General features: G+C 37.2%; 2 protein-coding genes across 9 annotated transcripts in view; one reads left to right on the top strand and one right to left on the bottom strand.

The window, feature by feature from the left end:
* Positions 1 to 1554: 1554 nt before the first annotated feature.
* Positions 1555 to 16863, bottom strand: FAM229B (family with sequence similarity 229 member B). 2 transcript variants are annotated; one of them, XM_049899230.1, is made up of 4 exons: positions 16740 to 16863; positions 5601 to 5757; positions 3736 to 3874; positions 1555 to 1821 (listed from the first exon to the last, which is right to left on the bottom strand). In XM_049899230.1, exons 3-4 carry the CDS (start codon positions 3858 to 3860, stop codon positions 1704 to 1706), a joined length of 243 nt encoding a protein of 80 aa, XP_049755187.1. In that variant the 5' UTR covers positions 3861 to 3874; positions 5601 to 5757; positions 16740 to 16863; the 3' UTR covers positions 1555 to 1703. The 2 variants fall into 2 exon arrangements, with proteins under 2 accessions (XP_049755187.1, XP_049755188.1); XM_049899231.1 differs by lacking the exon at positions 5601 to 5757.
* Positions 15533 to 21445, top strand: part of TUBE1 (tubulin epsilon 1) — a 24235-nt gene continuing 18322 nt past the window's right edge. For 2 of the 7 annotated variants that reach the window (XM_049899202.1, XM_049899183.1), the window contains exons 1-4: positions 17173 to 17209; positions 18273 to 18325; positions 18948 to 19117; positions 21212 to 21269. Coding sequence is in view for 2 of the 7 variants with exons in the window: in XM_049899175.1 (XP_049755132.1) it covers positions 17011 to 17035; positions 17136 to 17209; positions 18273 to 18325; positions 21212 to 21269 (210 nt within the window). In the remaining 5 variants the exon portion in view is untranslated. Of the gene's footprint in view, positions 15739 to 16552; positions 17036 to 17135; positions 17210 to 18272; positions 18326 to 18947; positions 19118 to 21211; positions 21270 to 21445 lie in introns of those variants that run through there. The other 5 variants (XM_049899207.1, XM_049899190.1, XM_049899175.1 and 2 more) reach the window with 4 other exon arrangements.

The raw sequence follows: 21445 nt of genomic DNA, 5'->3' as shown, positions 1-21445 counted from the left end.
TGGGTCTTCTTTATGCTTTTCTCTCCTCATGATCATGTGTTCATCTAATTCTTAACATTTATTTAGAGTAGCTTGTCTGTTAATATTGTCATCTGTTCTTCCTGGATATGTTTCTACTGACTAAGGATTCTCCTGAGTATAGATTTTATTTTCCTTCTGCTTTGCATATTTTATTAGATGTTGTTAATTGTGAATTTTACACTTTTGATGCTCAATTTTATTGTAGTTCTTTAAATTTTGAGGGGTTTTTTTTCTCCCTTGGATGTAGCTACATTACTTGGAATCAGTTTGATCCTTTCAAGTCTTGCTTTTAAGCTTGCTGGGGAACATCCATAGAAGTCCTCAATCTAAGGCTATTCCCATTCCTCCTTCCCCACGCCCCGTGAGCCAATATCTTGCTGAGGATGCTACTCAATGCTTCATGTATTAAAAGATCTTTTCACTTTGACTGGTTGAAATACAAACTGTTCCCAGCCTTGTACGATCTCTAAGAAATTTTTTACCACTCTTTTCTGTTGATTCTTTTCAAAGTCTTGGGCAATTTCCTGTCTGGATGTATTTTTTAAGGAGTATTACATATTTATTTTTCAGGCAATTAAGTTACTTAGGGACTACTTTAATTCTCTCAAGCCTTCTTTTTTTAAGATTTGTTAAATTAACCTTAGCCTTTTGTCTAGTTCTAGTTTATATTTTCTACTAAGGTATGGAATCTTTCTGATTTCTTTACATTTGTTATTTTTGTCATCATGCATCTATGTCCATGTAGTTATTAGCTAATAAATATTTCATGTAAAAAGGCTCATATGTATATCATTACAGAAAGACAAGGAACTACAAGAACTTTACCTGACTCTAGAGTCAGCCTTTTGGCAAAGACAATTTTATGGGATGGAGGTGGCAGCTAAGGAGAGGAGAAAAAAGTAGGCTGAGTTCCTGGGAACTATTTTAAGAAGAAAATGAGAATAGAGAGCTAACCTAGACCTCAAAAATGATCCCAACTCTAAGCAAATAAAAAGATCCATCTGAGGTTTCTCAATACCCATTGTTGACAATTTCAAGATGACTGGCTGAAACCTGGAGTGCAAATAATGAAACATTGTTTTTCCTAGGGCATTAAGGGTTAGAATCATAGCCTTGAACTCATTAAATAAATGTAACCAATAACCTGAGCTCCCATACCCAAGCAGTTTAAATGCTGCTTTGCAGATTAACCACGGTACTGAGAACTAGGGCTCCATTTCTCACCCAATATAATTATTTCTGGGCAGGTTAGTAACAAAGGATATCAAGCCAGAAACTATCTTGGTGTATTTCAGATGGAAGGATTCAGACAAGTAGCAGCACAAATATAAACAAAGGAAACCAGTCTAAAACACAGTAAGCATTTAGAAGAGACCCCACCTGACTGATAACCATGGTGGATTAAGTTTCACCTTGAATTATTGATATTAATGATTCCTATAGGCCAGATGATCTCAAAGGCACTTTCTAATTATGAAATATTATTCTGTCTTATCTATCAAACATGACTGATGACTTATCATTATGCATGTTTTACTGACTACAATGCTATCTTTCCTACTAAAAGTAAATATTTCAACCGTTGTCATTGTCCAAAGATGCCACCACCTTTATTTGTTTACCAGATGATACTGGCCCATTACCCTTGACCTAGTCGACCCTCTACAAAGGACTTAATGATGCTATTTAGGATGCATTTCCTTGCTGCTTTGTGCAGCTGGCTTTCGCATTGTTGCATAAACAGTGATGGGAACATCAGTTATTGTCAAGCAATGACTTCCAGGGCATCTTCGGAGCTGCCTAAATAAAAGAGCAAATGACATTTAATTAGATATTTATTTCAGAGTGCTAAAGTTTGACTGCATATTTGGCTATTTAAAATCATTTTGAAATCTTTGAATGTCAAAAAGTAATTATAACAGCAGCACTGATGAAGTAGGCGTTTTAGACTTATGTTGCAAAGAGATTGTAGCTATTGCCATACATTTAATCACAGGGAATTAATAAATACAAAGGTACCCTTCCATAGGCTCATTTTGAAAGTGTGCAATAATTGCTAAAGGGCAAAAAAAGAGAGAGAAAAAATGCATAGTTTGATAGTACTATGACAATTCATGCATAAATGCACCTTAGCATCACTTCAGTTCAGTGATTAAAAAACTAGAATATTTGTAGAAATACATAAAACTGAACATAATATTCCATATACTATTCAAAAGGTCCTTGGAAACCCTATGGGGCAGTTCTACTCTGTCCTATGGGGTCACTATGAGTCAGAATCGGCTTGATGGCAATGGGTTTTTTTTGTTTGTTTGTTTTTATTCAAAAGTTGAAAGAATCTAAGATTTGAAAGGACCCTTGAATGATATCTAGCCCAAAAACACATCTGATGCTTGAATTTCTTTTCCAACATTTCCACCAAATAATTATCCAACCTTAAACATTTCTAAAACAAGGAGTTCACTACTTCCCAAAGTAGCCTACTCCATCCTTAAATAACTGATTGTTTAAAGAATCTATCTAATTAAGTTTAAATCTGTGTTCCAAAAATTTCCAAGCAATGAGAAATCTAGCAATGCGGTATTCAATTTTTTTATATGAAAAGTGGAATAAATCCTATTTATTACAGACTATTTTCAAATTTTGCAAAAATTGTTTAATTTCATATAATCTTCATAGTCTATATTTCTCTTTTTGCTAAAGTCAACTCAAACAAAGCTGAAGTGATACTAAGTCTGAGATCAGAGACTGAGTCTTTTTCATACTTACAGCCTTATGTATCAAGGTATGCCTATTTAATTGAATCTTAGCTAATCTTTAAACTATCACCAAACAATCTAGCTAAAACTTTACATCTGTTGATGATACAGCCACTGTAGAGAACAGCTGGTGGCTCCTCAAAATGTTAAATATAGAATTACTATACGATCTAGCAGTTCCACTCCTAGGTATAAATACTTTTTTTTAAAGCAGGGACTCAGACAGACACTTGTACACCAATGTTCATAGCAGCATTATTCACAATACCCAAAAAGTAGAAACAATACAAGTGCTCATCAAGAGATGAATAGATAAACAAAACGTGGTATATACATACATTGAAAAATTATTCAGCCATCAAGAGAAATGAAGTTCTGATACATGCTATGACATGGACGAACCTTAAAAATATTATGCTAATTTAAATAAGTCAGACCCCAAAGGACAAATATTGTATGATTCCACTTATATGAAATACCTAGAATAGGCGAATCCGTAGAGACAGAAAGTAGATTAGAGGTTACCAGGGACTGGAGGGAGGTGAGGATGGGGAGTTATTGCTCAATGGGTAAAGGGCTTCTTTTTGGGATGATGGAAAAGTTTTGGAAGTAGATAGTGGTGAAGGCTGCACAACATTGTGAAGGTAATTAATGTCATTGAATAGTACACTTAAAAAATGGTTAAAATGGCCAATAGTGTATTATATATATTTTATCATAAAAAATTTATTTTAAATTTATAAAGAACAGAGACTTGGTCTATCGTCAAGACTTACAGAGGTGCAAAATACAGACTCTGCTAAGAAAACTTGGTTGGTCTCTGTTAATACTAATTTAATAATAGCAATGTTTTGAATTCCTGTATTTTTTCCTTGCCAATACTGAACGTCAGCTAAAGCTTGTATTGATAACAGTCATTACATATTTTCTCAATAGTACCATAAGATGGCTTTACCTGGTTGGTGAAGTCTCTTTCCCATTACAGGCAGCACTGGCGCTTAGCCCATGTTCCAGCCCAATCGGAGAATCTCCTCCTTCTACTGGAAACCTCCTTGTCTGAGTCCCAAACCAAAAAGGCATAATTCACTGAAGACCTAGATTAGACAATTAAAAAGGTGGCGGGACATTGTCTTCAAATACTGCTTTGTAAATTTTAATGTTACTATCTTTGTTACAGGCATATAGAAATGTACTGAAAATAACATTTTAAAATAGATATTAAAGTATATACTTACTAGAAAATAGATATGAAAGTATAAACTTGCTGTAAAAGTAAACTTACTATATTACACAATTTCTTCCTCCCCATTCTATATTACACAATTTTACATACAATTTTAAGTCTTACAACAAATTCCAGGTAGTGAAGTACAGTTGGAGTTCCACATCTGTTCACCATGAAGTCTTCAGATAATCCTTCTATTCCTAGCACTCATTCAATCACCCCACCATCTCTCTATGGCATTTATAGGTTAATAGTTAAGAGAGGGGCCTTGGGAGAATTGCACTGACCTGAGTTCAAATCCTGATTCTGGCCCTTCCTATCTATGTGATCTCAGGCAAGGTACTTCAAGTTTCTCAACAGTAAATTTGGAATAATAGTATCTACTTCTAGGTTAACAGCGAGGATTAAATAAAATAATATACGTAAAGTGTAGCACCTAACACACGGTGTTTAATAAATGTTAACTATACTCAGCAGATGCTACTATTAGTAAATATATATGTGTATCTGGGGTTTTTATGTGTGTACATATAGATTAGATAGATAGATGATAGATAGAGAGAGAGAGAGAGAGAGAGAGAGATGATAGAGAGAGAGAGAGAGAGAGAGATGGAGCCTTGGTGGCACAGTGGTTAAAGTCTGAGATTCGAACCTACCAGCCGCTCCTCAGGAGGAAGATGTGACAGTCTGCTTCCATTAAGATTACAGCCTTGGAAACCCCATGGGACAGTTCTACTTTTTCCTATAGGGTACGGAGTTGGAATCGACTTGATGGCAATGAATTTTTTTTTATGTGTATGTACGTGTATTACATATTTGTATGTTTGTGTGAATATATATATTCTTGAACCACCCCCCTTATACATTGCTCACACCTTTCCCTTGCTTAGAGTCAAGTAATACATTAAGTCTGAATTTACATTTCACTTTCTCTGAGAAGCTTTCCATAGCCCCATTATCTAAATTTTCAGAGCACTTTTTATTTCTGCTTTGTAACAATTATCGCTTTAACTTAGGGTTTCTCAACCTCAGCAATACTGGCATTTGGAACTGATAACTCATTGTTAGGGAGGGGATAGGATGTCCTGTGCATTTGGTAGCATGTTTAACAGTATCCATGGTCTCTACCCAGTAGATGCCAGTACTACACACATCCTAAGTCACAACTGTTAAAAATGTCTCCAGACATTCCCAAATGTCCCCCGAGGGGCAAAATAGCCCCCTGTTGAGACTCACTGCTCAAATTATTTGTAGAATGTTTTTTTTAATATTTGTTTCTTCCTCCCCATTCCATGTCTGTCTTTGTCACCACCGAATCTCTAATACATAGAAGGGTGCCTGGCGCGGAGTGGGTGCTTAATAACTATATCTTGAACAAATTTGCATGTTTCAACTATTAGCCCACAAAGGACAGGAAAAATATCTTATACCTGTTTCATATGCATGGTACAGTAGTCTATGCCTAATAACTATTTATTGGTGGTAGTTATGCTTAATGACAATTTACTAAAACCATAGTAAAAATTATGATTTAGTGTAACTATCTATATAGGCAATAGGTTTCAACTAAATTAACCAAGGATACTTAGACTTACCAAAATAGGCCCAGTCTGATTCCTGTAGAGGTGAATAAATCAACTGCTTCTACTGACCCTCCATAGAAGGCTGGAATTGCCAAAGGAATGATGGCCAAATGTTCCAGTGACACCCAGAAATTATGACCTCAGAAGATTCTTTCACATAGTTTCCTACCTGCTAAGGAAGCAAATGTCTCAATCCATAGCTCCAGCGATAAGCTGAAATTTGGCTAAAAGTTGGGAGTTGACTCAACGGCAACTGGTTTTTTTTTTTTAAGTTTACTTGAGGGTTTTATTCTTGTCGCCACTGGCTTCTTTATTGTCTCTTAATATTAAATAAATATTAGTGTAATTTATAAATGAATTAATTTTATCTATCACAGGCCTAAAGAGCACTTGTGGCAAAATGGTTAAGCCTTTGCCTGCTAACCTAAAGGTTGGGAGTCCAAACCCACCCAGTGCTCTGGAGAAGAAAGACCTGGTGACCTTCTCCCATAAAGATTACAGCCCAGTAAACCCTGTAGGGAAGTTCTACTCTGTCAAATTGGTCACTGAGTCAAAAACGCGACCTGACAGCCCCTAACAACACTATCAACTTACAGGCTAGTCATTTCTGAACAAAATCTCATTTGAGATTCTTCTCACTTTACATCCGATTTCCTCATTCCAGGCTTACCTTCATTCCTTCTGCTTTCATATGATTTATGTTTTAGAAAATTGACATTTTACATAAGAATCACATTGATGTTATACAAAGTCTAATCTCTACCATCTTTTTCCTTATTAGAATACTATCTATGAACAAGTTGATGACAATTTTAGCCTAAAGAAACCATTTAACAGAATGTGTCATAGTCAGACATACTGAAATAATTGCCGGCCATTGTTAGCTAATGCACCATTACTCATCTTATTGTACAATTGTTTAAATCAGAGCATTGAGACATTGATTTTACTTTAGAGCTACTGACAAACATTAAAAAGTACAAAGCAAAATACTTGCAGGGGAAATATTCTTAAATTCCTATACTTTATCACTATTTTAAATTAGTCCCTTTGGTACAAATAGTGCCAAGTTCCTTTTTTTCTTTTTCTTTTTTAGTATATGTGATACAGTGAAGAAAAAAAATACAACCGTACCCTTAATGATGAAATTTTCCGCTGGTGGCACAGTGGTTAAGAACTAAGCTGTTAACCAAAATGTCAGCAATTTGAATCCACCAGCCACTCCTTGGAAACCCTATGGGGCAGCTCTACTCTGTCCTATAGGGTCACTATGAGTCAAAATCGACTTGACGGCAATGGGTTTGGATTGGTTTTTTGGTACCGTAATACATCAGAAGGTGAAATGAACTTGACTTACCAACAGATCTTCGCAAGCAATAGATAAACAGGCAAAGTATAAATGGTAAATAAAAAGATGATGAAAACTCTAAGTACTCTTAATTCTAATAAGCCAAGAATAATGATTTTTCAATTATCAGGTTTTGATTCATGAGATGCAAAAAAGGAGTGATGTTTGAATAGTCATATTCTAAGAAAGCAGATTATTAGAATTCATTCATTCATTCATTCAACAAATATTTGCTAAGAATTCACCATGAACCAGGCATGTATTAAGTGCTGAAGATACAGTCTATGCTATGAAATCTACTGTTTGAAATGTATACAGCCATTTTTCATTGATTAGTGTTAGTGTTAGAAATCTTTTCCTACCCTTTTACTTTTAACCTATGATATTAATATTCATAGTGAGTTTTTTGTAAACACTATATAGTTGTCATTCCTTTTTATTCAGTCCAATGATCTCTGCCTTTCAATTACAGTATTTAGACCACTTATATTTCATGTGATGTAGATGGATTTAACTCTATCATTTTGCTATTTGTATTCTATTTTTGCTACCAGTTTTTGTTCCCTTTCCCACTTATTCTGTTTTTCTGGATCAACTGAATATGTTTTATGACCTACCTAGTCTCATTTACTGGCTTATTGCTATACATCTTTGTTTTGGTTTGTTTAGGGATTATAGTATACGCCTTTAACTTTCAATGATCTATTTCCAAATAACATTGTACCACTTCACATGTTAGAAGAACCATACAAGAGTACTTTCCATTTTCCCTCTCCCAACTTTTGGTTTTGTTGTCATCCATTTTACTTCTACATATGTTATAAGCCTCACGATATGTTACTATTAGTTGTGTTTTATGCAGTGAGTAATCTTTTTAAGAGTTTAAAAAAAAAAAGAAGTCTTTTATATTTACCCACATATTTATCATTTCCAGTGCCTATATTCCCTTGCCACCACTCATCTGTCAGTCTGTGGTACCATATTGGCGTGGGTGTTGCTCTGATGCTGGAAGCTATGCCACCAGTACTTCAAATAATAGCAGGGCCACCATGTGGATAGCTGCAGAACATCGTCTGATATAGTGCTGGAAAAATGAGCCACTCAGATAGGAAGGCACCCAAAATAACAATTAGGGAACTGCTGCATCCTCAAAGTTGAGCTGACCTTAATGACAGGGATGGAGTAAAGCTTTCGGGACCTGCATTTGCTGGTGTGGCATAACTCAAAATGAAAAGAAACCAAGCTGAAAACATTCACTGATAATTGGAATGTGGAATGCACAAAGTATAAAGCAAAGAAAATTGAAAGTTGTCAAAAATGAAATGGAACACTTGACGACTGACATTTTAGGCATTAATGAGCTGAAGTGGATTGGCATTGGCCCTTTTTTATCAGGCAAGCAAATGGTCTACTATCTAGGAATGGCAAATTGAAGAGAAGGAGCATCGCATTCATTGTCAAAAGAACATTTCAACATCTATCCTGAAAAACAATGCCATCAGAGGTAGGATAATATGCACAAACCTGCAAGGAAGACCAGTTAATACAATTTTTATTCAAATTTATGCCAACAACCACTAATGCCAAAGGTGAAGAATTGAAGATTTTTACCAACTTCTGCAGTCTGAAATTGATCAAACATGCAAACAAGATGCACTGATAATTACTGGTGATTGGAATCCAAAAGTTGGAAACAAAAAAGAAGGATCAGTAGTTGGAAAATAAGACCTTGGTGATAGAAATGACGCCAAAGATAGTATGACAGAATTTTTCAAGACCAGTGATTTAGTCATTGGAAATACCTTTTTCGCAACAACATAAGCAGCAACTATACACATGGGCATCACAGGATGGAATATACAGGAATCAAATTGACTGTATCTGTGGAAAGAGAGGATGGAGAAGCTCAACATCATTAGTCCTGCCACAGAACAGGCCATCAACTGCTCATGTGCAAGTTCAAGTTGAAGCTGAAAAAAATTAAAACAAGTCTACGAGAGCCAAAGTAGGACCTTCAGTATATCCCATCTGAATTTAGAGACCAACTCAAGAATAGATTTGATGCACTGAACACTAATGACCAAAGACCAGACAAGTCGTAGGGAAACATTAAGGACATCACACATAAAGAAAAAATTCTTTAAAAGACAAGAAAGAAAAGACCAAAATGGAAGCCAGAAGAGATTCTGAAACTTGTTCTTGGACATACAGTAGCTAAAGCGAAAGGAAGAAATGGTAAAAGGCCTGAACAGAAGATTTCAAAGGGCAGCTTGAGAAGACAAATTATTATAATGAAATGTGCGAAGACCTGGAGTTAAAAAACCAAAATGGAATTGGCATTTGGCATTTCTTAAGCTAATGAACTGAAGAAAAAAATTGAAGCCTCAAGTTGCAATAGGGAACAATTCTATGGGCAAAAAATTGAATGAAGCAGGGAGCATTAAACAAAGACGGAAGAAATACAGAGACTCACTGTACCAAAGAGAGCTGGTTGATGCTCAACCATTTCAGGAGGTAGCATATGATCAAGAATCAATGGTACTGAAGGAAGAAGTCCAAACTGCACTGAAGGCATTGGCGAAAAACAAAGTTCCAGGAATTGAGGAAATACCAACTGAAAGGTTTCAACAAATAGATGCAATGCTGGAAGCACTCACCTGTGTATGCCAAGAAATCTGGAAGCCAACCAACTGGAAGAGATATGTATTTGTGCCCATTCCAAAGAAAGGTGATCCAACAGAATGGGAGAACTGTCTAACGGTATCATTACTGTTACACCCAAGTAAAATTTTGCTGAAGATAATTCAAAAATGGTTGCAGCAGTACATTGACAAGTGTCAGAAATTGAAGCTGGTTTCAGAAGAGGACATGGAATGAGGCATAGCATTGCTGATGTTAGATGGATCTTGGCTGAAAACAGAAAATACCAGAACTACATTTACGTATGTTTTATTGACTGTAAAAAGGCATTTTACTCTGCGGATCATAACAAACTATGGATAACACTGCAAAGAACGCAAATTCCAGAACACTTAATTGTGTTCATCTGGAACCTATATATAGACCAGGAGGCAGTTGTTCAAACAGAACGAGGGAATATGGCATGGTTTAAAATCAGGAAAAGTTGTATCCTTTCACCATACTTATTCAATCCTCATGCTAAGCAAATAATCCAAGATGCTGGACTATATGAAAAGAACTTGGCATCAGGATTGGAAGAAGACTAATTAACAGCCTGCAATATGAATATGACACAACCTTGCTTGCTGAAAGCGAAGAGGTCTTGATGTACTTACACCTCAACATAAAAGAAAACAAAAATCCTCACAACTGGACCAATAAGCAACAGCATGATAAATGAAGAAAAAATTGAAGTTGTCAAAAATTTCATTTTACTTGGTTCCATAATCAACATCCATGGAAGCAGCAGTCAAAAATCAAATGACATACTGCATTGGGCAAATCTGCTGTAAAAGACCTTTTTAAAGGGTTAAAAAGCAAAGGTGTACTTTGGGGACTAAGGTGTGCCTGAACCAAGCAATTGTATTTTCAATCGCCTCATATGCATGCAAAAGCTGCACAATGAATATGGAAGACTAAACAAAAATTGATGCATTTCAGTGACGGTGCTGGTGAAGAATATTGAATACACCACAGGCTGCCAGAAGAACAAACAGTTTTGGAAGAAGTACATCACTCCTTGGAAGCAATGATGGTGAGACTTCATCTCACGTACTTTGGACGTGTTATCAGGAAGAACAAGTCCCTGGAGAAGGACATCATGTCTGGTAGAGAGTCAGCAAAAAAGAAGATCCTCAATGAGATCAATTGACACAGTGGCTGCAACAATGGGTTCAAACATAGCAATGATTGTAAGAATGGCGCAGGACCTGGTAATGTTTCATCCTGTTGTACACAGGGTTGCTATGAGTTGGAACCAACTTGATGGCCCCTAACATCAACATATTCCCGTGAATAAATCCAGATTTCCATCCAACATCATTTTCCTTCTGCTTGAAGGCCTTCATTTAACAGTGCTGGTCACTGGGAGTTGCTATCAACTCGAAAGGATCAGTTTGGTTAGTTGGTTGGTCTACTGGTGATTAGTTCATCCAGCTTTTCTGTCTGAAAATGTCTTCATTTCACTTTCAATATTGAACAAAATTTTCACTGGGTATAGAATTTTAAGTTGACAGGTTTTTTTTTTTCCTCCTTTCAGTGCTTTAAAGATTTTGCTCTGTTTTCTGGTATGCTTTGTTTCCAACAAGAAGTCTGCTGTTGTTCTTATCTTTGTTCTTCTGTGTGTAGTTTTTGTTTTCTCTCTGGCTAATTTAAGATACTCTCTTTATCACCAATTTTAATCAATTCGATAATGATGTACTTGATATAGTTTTCTTCCTATTCCTTGTACCTAGATTTCATTGAGCTCCACGAATCTGTGGGTGCGTCATTTTTTATCACATTTAGATATTTTTCAGTCATTATTTCTTCAAGTAATTTTTTTTGATAGTTTAGTAGTAATAATAGTCTCTATTACTATGTCTTGAAGTTCACTAATTCTTTCTTTTGCAATGTCTAATCTGCTCTTAATTTTATCTAGTATATTCTTCATCTTACACACTGTATTCTTATTTAGAAATAACTTTGTCTCTCCTTAACCTGCTCATGCTTCCTTCTGCCTTCTTGAACACGTGGTGTAGACTTCCTTCTTGAACATATGGTGTAGATTTATAAGAGTCCTTGTCTACTAATTCTTTTATTTGTGCCTTTGTTTTGTTTGTTTGTTTGTTTTTTACTGATTTTTCTCTTATTGTGAGGAACATTTTTCTCCATCTTTGCGTATCTGGCAATTTTTTTTTTTTCAATTTATTTTATCGTACTTTAGATGAAGGTTTACAGGACAAACTAGTTTCTCATCAAACAGATAGTACATTGTTCTACGACATTGGTTAACAACCCCACAACATGTCAACACTCTCCCTTCTCAACACTAGGTTCCCTATTACTACATTTTCTGTTCTCTCCTGCCTTCCACTCCCTGCCCCAGGGCTGGTGCACCCTTTTAGTCTTGTTTTGGTCCATGGGCCTGTTTAATCTTTGGCCGAAGGGTGAACTTCAGAAGTGACCTCATTACTGAGCTGAAAGGGTGTCTGGGGGCCATACTCTCAGGGTTTCTCCAGTCTCTGTCAGGCCAGCAAGTCTGGTCTTTCCTTTTGAGTTAGAATTTTGTTCTATATTTTTCTGCAGCTGTCCGGGACCCTCTATTGTGATCCCTGTCAGAGCAGTCAGTGGTGGCAGCTGGCCAACGTCTAGTTTTACTGGACTCGGTCTGGTGAAGGCTATGGTAGATGTGGTCCATTAGTCCTTTGGATTAATCTTTCCCTTGTATCTTTAGTATTCTTCATTCTTCCTTGCTCCCAAAGGGGTGAGACCAGTGGAGCATCCTAGATGGCCACTCACAGGCTTTTAAGACCACAGATGCTACTCACCAAAGTAGAATGTATAACATATTCTTTATAAACTATGTTATGCTAATTGAGCTAGATGCTCCCTGAGACCATGTTCCCCGCCGCTCTCAGGCCAGCAATTCGGTCCCTCAGGGAGTTTGGATGTGTCTATGGAGCTTCCACGACCTTGCCTTGTACAGGTTGTGCTGGCTTCCCCAGTATTGCGTACTGTCTTACCTTTCACCAAAGTTTCCACTCATCTATTCTCTATTGTTTTTCCACCCCTCCCTTCCCTCGTAACCATCAAAGACCGTTTCTTTTTGTGTGTAAACCTTTTCATGAGTTTTTACAGTAGTGGTCTCACAACATTTGTCCTTTTGTGATTGACTTATTTCACTCAGCGTAATATACTCTAGATTCATCCATGTTAGGAGATGCTTCACAATTCATAGTAGTTCATCGTTTTATAATACTCCATTGTGTGTACATACCACAGTTTATCCACTCATCTGTTGGTGGGCACCTAGGTTGTTTCCATCTTTTTGCTATTGTGAACAATGCTGTAACGAACATGGGAGTGCATGTGTCTATTCGTGTGACGACTCATTTCTCTAGGATATATTCTTCACAGTGCAATTGCTGGATCATATGGTACTTTTATTTCTAGCTTTCTAAGGAAGCGCCTTATTATTTTCCAAAATGGTTGTACCATTTTCCATTCCCACCAGCAGCGCATAAGAGTTCCAATCTCCCCACAGCCTCTCCAACATTTGTTATTTTCTGTTTTATTGATTCGTGCCGGTAATGCCAGAGTGAGATGGTATCTCATTGTGGTTCTGATATGCATTTCTCTAATGGCTACAGATTTTGAACATTTCCTCATGTGTCTGTTGGCCACTTGAATGTTTTCTTTGATGAAGTGTCTGTTCATTTCCTTTGCCCATTTTTTAATTGGATTATTTGTATTTTTGTTATAGAGTTGTTGGATTTTCTTGCAGATTTTAGAGATTAGACCTTTGATTTGTAATAGCCAAAAATTTTTCCCCAGTCTGTAGGTTCTCTTTTTACTCTTTTGGTGAAACCTTTTGATGGGCGTGTTTAATTTTTAGAAGATCCCAGTTATCTAGTTTATCCTCTGGAGCTTGTGTGTGGTTGGTTGTGGTTTGTAGCCTGTTAATGCTGTGTATGAGGGCCTCTAGCGTTGATCCTATTTTTCTTCTACGTACATCATAGTTTTTGGCTTTATATTTAGTTCTTTGATCCATTTTGAGTTAGTTTTTGTACATGGTGTGAGGTATGGGTCCTGTTTCATTTTTTTGCAGATGGACATCCAGTTTTGCCAGGAACATTTGTTAAAAAGACTGTCTTTTCCCCATTTGATGGACTTTGGGCCCTTGTCGAAGATCAGGTGACCATAGGTGGATGGATTTACATCTAGGTTCTCAATTCTGTTCCATTGGTCAATGTATCTGTCGTTATACCAGTACCAGGCTGTTTCGACTACCATAGCTATATAGTAGGTTCTGAGGTCAGGTACTGTGAGTTCTACTTTATCCTTCTTCTTAAATAGTGCTTTACTTATCCAGGGCTTCTTCCCTTTCTATGCAAAGCTAATGATAAGTTTTTCCACCTCTTTAAAAAATGTCGTTGGTATTTGGATTGGTATTGCACTGTATTTGTAAATCACTTTGAGTAGAATTGTCTTTTTCATAATGTTGAGTCTACCTATCCATGAGTGTGGTATGTTTTTCCATTTATGTAGATCTCTTTTGGTTTCTTGAAGTAGTGTTTTGTAGTTTTCTTTGTATAGGTCTTTTACATCCCTGGTTAGGTTTACTCCCAAGTATTTTAATTTTTTAGGGGCTATTACAAATGGTATTGTTTTCCTGATTTCCTTTTCATCATTCTCTTTATTGATAGGTAGGAATCCAACTGATTATTGTACATTTATCTTGTATCCTGCTACTCTACTGAATCTTTTTATTAGTTCCAGTAGTTTTCTCATGGAGTCTTTTGGGTTTTCTAATTACGGTATCATATCATCCACAAATAGGGACAGTTTAATTTCTTCATTACCTATCTGGCAATTTTTGATTGGATATGCCTAGTATTGGTTGTTCTGTATAATTTTTTTCCATAGAATTTAAATAGTGTATCCTTTTTAGTCTACAGATTTTCTTATATTACTAAATGCATTTCTTCTTCCATCTGTTTATGTTCTTCTTCCAAATGTTCCAATACTACTGTGTCCCCAAATCTCAGTGGCTTCAACTGTTTTTCTTGCTCATAAGACTGTGGATATCACGCTATTCAGCTAATCCGCATTTGGCTCCCCTGCGTTCAACTGCAATCAGCAGGACTCCAGACTTCAAATCAGATTCAGATTTGGATGAGATCCACATGTCATTATTTTGGAAATAGCAGCCACCTAAGGCACATTTTTCTCATAAAGCATGACAAAGCCCAAAGGGCCAAGTAAAAGCATGCAAGCCCATCTAAAACCTCTGCTGGTTTTATACCTGCCATTCCATTGACCAAATCAAGTCACATGACCAAACCCAAAGTCACTGGGGTGAGACTATATATTCTGCCTACCCTACTGTGAGGTACTGCATAGTCACATGCAAAGACAGATAGCAAGGAATTCAAAACAATAATTCAATCTACCACACTCACTACTGTGTGGGTAAATTCTCCTAGACTTCTTTCCTGCTTATCTGAAATCTGTTCTTCCACTTACAGCTAGAGTTTAAAGGGTCTTGTTTTCTTTTCATTATGTTTGTGTGAGAGGAGGTATGTTGGGAGAATTCCACTAAAGACCTGCATAGCCTTCAAGGATGACTTAGGTTCTGCTTGCTTTTCTGAGAGTTTGCTGAATATCTTAAATGGGGTTTCAGTTCACCTAATTGTGAGTATATTCAACTCCAGGATACACTTGGATTGTTAGGACATTAATAACGGACCATTGGAAAATACAAACTCTGAAAGTTTTTTCTGCCTCTACTAAGGTCCTGAAATGGCTGCTATATAAAATTCTACCCTGACTCTTAAAAAGAATCATCCTCTCAGTCTGATTCTCTCATGACTGATATTTTAATGAGACTTATTAAGATTTTCTTAATTTAACTTCTTTTCTATGCATAGCTTCTGGAGAATAATGACTAGGAACTAGCAACTGGATTAAGATTAGAGCTCTTCAGAGGCCAGAATACCACATGAGCTGGCACCATACCTTGGTGAAGCAATTCTACTGACGTCACTGCCTACAAATTGGACCAAGATTTGCAAATTTTGGAAGCCCCAGTAGGTACCTGGCTGCATCTCTACCATTAACTTCATGTTCCTCAATAAGCAGGTAAGATTAAATTTTGCAACTGCAAAAATTTATTTTCACAAGAGATATAAGTACTTAGTTGAAAAACAACAAAATGGAAATGTTGGAAAGCCTTGGCACTAGACAATCCATTGCAACTTCAGACTTACCAGCTATCAAAGAAATGTTAATAACATATTATTTGTCTTGGTTGGGGAGTAAGGTGTTCTAATCAATCAAATATTACAGTTCATATTACTACACATTAACAGTACCTGTAATTTAACTTTTTTTTTTTTTTTTTTTTAAGATGGAGAAGGCCTTTTAAGGTTTTTAGTTTCTCGGAATTTTTGTGGTAAATATTTCCTTAACGGAGTGCTCCGAGTTCTTAACTGAATCTGGTCTAAATTGATCAATAAAAGTTTAGCTTTTTGAGTATTTGGCAATTTTACGGAACTGGTAATTTTCAGGAATGACTGGTTTTTCAATCCTCACCTCTCCCATCTAAAACACATAAATTAAATGCCTAATTTTAATCCTATCCCTTCTATCAGACTATTTTCTCCAGTCTACATGCTCGTTCACTGACTCCTACCGCACTTACAGTAAGCACCATACAATACTGTAAGTCACAATTTCTGAGTATTTCTTGTGTGTCGTCAATTATATAGCAAGCTTCTTGGAGCTGGATCTATGTCTTAATTTCTTTTTGGTCCTCCAGAGAGCCTATTAGTTATATGCGAGGAACACACAGGATTCAACAAACACTAGTAGGGTGTCTTAGCTTTGCCCACGTGCTCTGACACATCTATTTGGGGTTTCTCTGTACTCATCAACATTGTTCGCTTTCTATTAGAACAAAGGGCTCGATGGAAAGAGACGATAACCCTGCGTCGCGTGGAATCTGAATAAACGGAATTCGACCCACCGCCGAAGGTGTTGAGACTATGAACGAAGACTAAGCCTCTGATAGCTTATGGAGAGTTTTAAAGGTACATATTTTAAAATCCCACTCCCAAGCCTTCGGATACTCTGCCAATTACCCCGGCCTCCGCAGCTGCCGATGCTCAAAGGTGTTGACAAAGCAGCGAGGATCTGCGGTCAGAGACCCAGTCACTATGGTAACGACGTACCGCAAGTGCACTCGCACCGCCTTCCTGTGGAAAGTTGTAGCCTGAGCCTAGAGGAGCGCTTGGCGACGGCAGCGACTTGCGGCGCGGCGTGACTTACGGCCGCCCCGTCCCCTCGGAGAACACCGTTGGTGGCGGGGGAAATGCGAAAGCCGGCGCGGGCTGCTGCGAACCTCCCGGCAGCATGACCCAATCGGTGGTCGTACAGGGTAAGCTGCGCGGAGAGGGTGAGGCCCTGATCGCCCTACAACCGAGAGGCCTTGTTTGCCGCCTAATGTCCGTTGTCTCCTTCCTCTCTCCTGGCCACAGTCGGACAGTGCGGAAACCAGATCGGCTGCTGCTTCTGGGACCTGGCGCTGAGGGAGCACGCCGCGGTCAACCAGGTACCGGCTCCCGGAGCGCCCCCTCCTCCACCCCGCCTGTCACTGAGGCTCCTTCAACAAATGAAGAAAAGCTCTATTTGAGCTTTTATCTGACCGATGTAAATTGGATGGGATTTTCATTGTAAAGAAGATATTTGGTGTTTAAACGGGTATTTGCGTTACCCGTAAACCCGTTGCGGTCGAGTCGATCCCGACTCATAGTGACCCTGTAGGACGAAATAGAACTGCCCTATAGGGTTTGGTTATTTTGCTGTTTATAGGGTTTCCAAGGAGCGCCTTGGTGGATTCAAACTACTCGACCTTTGGTTAGCAGCCTTACGCCACCAGGGTTTCCATATTTGCGTTAGAGACGGACTAAAAAGAACACTGGGACGGGGACCATGGTTTATAAATAGTTTTCCTAATTCTCAGGGTCCTCATCTTTACCAGGGTTCTTGTGAAGATCAATGAGGTAGTATATGTGAAAGTACTTGTAAAATAGGGAACACGTGTGGTATGATATTTCTCATTTTAACCATCACCTTTTAAAGTTACCACCGAGAATTCAGAGAAAACTCATTTGATGCACCTGCGTATAGTCCTCTGGGGGAATTCTTTAACACTTTTTTTCTGTACTTAATCCATAGATCTCCTGGCGTTTATTCTCCTCTATGAGGAGATTGGAAGAATCAGGCTAAGCATCTTGTGACATATGCTTTTTCTTGTCATAGCTACATTGGTGGTTCAGTGGTAGATTTTTTTCCTTCCATGCAGGAGACCAGGTTTGATACCAGCCAATGCGTGGAAGCTTGCGTGTAGCCGTGATGCCGAACAGATTTCAACAGAACTTCCAAACTAAGACTAGGAAGAAGGGCCTGGCAATCTATGTCTGAAAATCAGCCACTGGGTGGCTTCCAACTGCCACCGTTTAGTTTAGCAGTTGATTGCAAACTGCTTGCACCACCCTGGCTCTTAACAAAGCCATTACAAGTGGGATATTAAAATTACAAATCTGATATTACATATATTGTGGTATTATAAAAACTACTTTGTCAAATGTTATAAATACATTTTTTCTTTTTAGAAAGGAATTTATGACGAGGCAATAAGCAGCTTCTTTAGAAATGTGGATACCAGGTAAGAAGGGATTAAAGTCTGTCAGCGTGATGAACCTTTACTGTCAGTACGTTAGGAGAGCAGCCTTCAAATACGAAGGACAAAAAAAACAGCTGATAACTGTGAAGAAGGTTGCTGGCTTTTTGTTTGTTTTTCCCATTACCAAAAGCGTATTCTGCAGAACAGGACAACAGTTTTTCTGTTGAAGCCATGTTAAACAAAACCTTTAGCATGACTTTTTTTTTAACTTTGAAATAAAGGCAGGCAGAAATTTTTCACTGAGGATGTCTTGTTAAGGCATCCATTGATGGTAAACTTTTGAAAGGAAAATGTATCATTTACTTTTCTCTGATATTTATGGCCCAGGATATTTGCTGTGTGAATAGAATATGCTAGAAAGGAGAAAACAGATTATCAGATTACATTTGTTTATTTAATAAAGAATATATGTAAGTATCATATCTTTTATCTGAAACAGTCATTTAAACTGACATTCAGGGTTTGTTCAAAGCTTTTAATATTAAATCATCAAATACATGGAGGGGGAAATAAAATTATAGTTGATTAGCTTTCATTTGAATTACCTTTTAAACTCAGATTTTGCGTAAAGATAATGTTGATTTTTATCATATTTCCCTTCCAGCCTTGCCACAGACAAAACAAAGGAAAAAAAAGCATTGATTCTCTAAAAGAATTTTAATTTTCTGATATGTTTTATTCACTATTGGTAATGTGTTCAAGCAATTACAATAATAACAGATTTTGACTACGTAGTGTGATATGTTCCATCAACCACAACCAGTGAAGGAGAAGGTAAAGGCAGAGTGAAATGAGATGTCACTTCTTTTTTTGCAGTGTTGGTTAAATGAACTGGGGAGGAGGTGACTACCAGTAATGTGGGTAATTCTTAGTATTGCCATGAAAATCATGACAGCCTATTTTTTTAAAACTTAGAAATAACACATGTTCTATTTAAATACTTGCTTTGCTAAAATCTGATTAGTGAATGTTGTATGAATTTTCTAAGTATCTCATAAAACTAAACAACGCTGGGCTTTAACTGAAAAATACGTTAATATCAGGTTTTAATGTAGTCCAATAAAAATTTCAATTTTAGTTTGTATTAGTTGGCTAGATATTTCTTGCAGGCAGTTATTTCCTAGAGAAGGCCAATTAGTCCCTTCTTCTTTGGTGAATTCCAAAGCCTGGCCCTCAGGACTACAAACTCAGAAATCTTATTTTTGGCACCAGGAGAATAGGTCCCTTGCTCTTGAGTACAGTCAGATTAACCAAACTCTGAGAGAATGAGGTTAAAATGCAGAAAAGTCAATTTACTAATTGACTGTAAAACTATAACTGAAAAACACTAGATACACATTTTCCATCATAGGTACATTCTCTTCTGTGAGAAATCTACCTGGAAAGCTACATAATAATCACACCAAGGGAAATTAGATATATTTCGTTAATGACAGAGGTCATCTATCTTTATTATATGGAGATACCTGTCATAGATTAGATTCCTTCTTGATTGTGGACCAGAACACCTTCTCCTCTAAAAGCTATTAAGAGAGATGCTACTCAGATTTGTTTTTATAATGCTTTTAGGTCCCTCTTTTGCTAACTATAGTCACTACCCCCAACCCTTCCTTTCTGGATGGCCACTTTTCATTGAGTATTACATAGTTGAGACTCAGCCTGCAAGCAGTTTTCTCCAAATAAGGTGATTTTATATACCCAAAAAAAAACCAGTGCGATTTTATATACTACACACCAATCTACCGTGTTTGGTCGTATTGCCCCAATATCAAATTTGGGAAGGCCAGGAAAGAAGCGTGTCCATGTATTGACAACATATATTGCATCTGTTCCAGATATTAGTAATAAAAGTCTTTTTCAAATATAAAACCACATCATGTACACTTACATATTTTTTGAGGATATTTTCATAGCTTTTTAATAGTATAAAGGAACTTACCTATACCAGAGGTTGACAAACCTTTGCAAAGGGCTAGACAGTAAATATTTCAGCCTTTGCAGCCCTTAAGGTCTGTGTTGCAGCTACTTGACTCTGCCATTGTGATGTGAATGCAGTCGTAGATAATACATAAATGAACACACATATCTATGTCCCGGTAAAACTCTATTTATGAAGGAAAGTAACCTAAGAACCATAGTTTGCCAGCCCCTTACCCACAGCATCATCTATGCTCAATTCAGCTTCCTTTTACATATTCTGGCTTCTCGTGAACTATATTGACCTATGTTCGGTCATAGATTTAGGTACTTAGGTAACTTATTTCAACATGAAATTCTCAGAATAGTCTTAGAGACCCAGTGGTATAACGATACACCAGTTGATGTGTGTTTGACTGCAGAAGAAAACTTGACTAATGGTGGTTTAAGCAATAAAGACATCTAGTTACCTCACAAGAAATTCGGAAGTAGAGTATTCTGTGTTTAGAGGAGTGCCTCAAAGACCCAGATATTACCTATTCTAACATTCTTGGCGTATTGGCTTTTCAACATTGTGTTTGTCACTTCATGACTACAAGAAATTTGTTCCAGGAGTCACATCCATGTTCGTGTTCAAGGCAAGAAAACAGGCGAAGGTTGGCAACAGCTGCACCTGGTCCTTCTTACCAGAAAAGTTTCCAAGTATACCTCTTTGTCATCGGCCAAAACTGGATTATGAGATAATTGCATTACTACAAAGAAAGCTTGGGGGGAAATAAATATCTCACTTTCACCCTAATGGGAAATAAGCAATGGAGAACAAGAGTGACTGTTGGGTCTGCCTTACCTGTCCTATAACCAGCTTACATAAATGGAAGTTAACTGTATGACCTGATAAAACTGTTAACTACAGAAGACCTTATAACCTTTTCTCATTTTTTTATCTTTCAGAGTGGTTGGTGAGGGTGGCAGTATTTCCAAGGGAAAAATACGTACTTTAAAAGCACGAGTAAGAAACACATTTGAATTCTTATATTGCATGTCTCTTTAAGATAAGCTGTTATGAGAATAAAATTTTAACTTCTTCAATAAAAAACAAACTATTTACTAAGCTCCATTTAATAGAAAGTTATGCCAGACTCTTTAATTGGGCATTTGTGTCTACCCAAAACTGGAGGAAAGTAT

This window comes from Elephas maximus, chromosome 1, assembly GCF_024166365.1.
Source record: "Elephas maximus indicus isolate mEleMax1 chromosome 1, mEleMax1 primary haplotype, whole genome shotgun sequence".
In the NCBI taxonomy this organism is placed as follows: domain Eukaryota; kingdom Metazoa; phylum Chordata; class Mammalia; order Proboscidea; family Elephantidae; genus Elephas; species Elephas maximus.
Note: the sequence above shows the minus strand (reverse complement) of the source record. Positions and strands in the feature narration are given on the sequence as shown.

What these genes read in the sequence shown, in the direction of transcription:
- FAM229B (XM_049899230.1), bottom strand. Translation starts at nt 3,860, where the DNA reads ATGCCTTTTTGGTTTGGGACTCAGACAAGGAGGTTTCCAGTAGAAGGA. An exon ending in AAAGAGACTTCACCAACCAG is followed by an intron (nt 1,822 to 3,735) that starts GTAAAGCCATCT and finishes TCTTTTATTTAG; the next exon opens with GCAGCTCCGAAGATGCCCTG.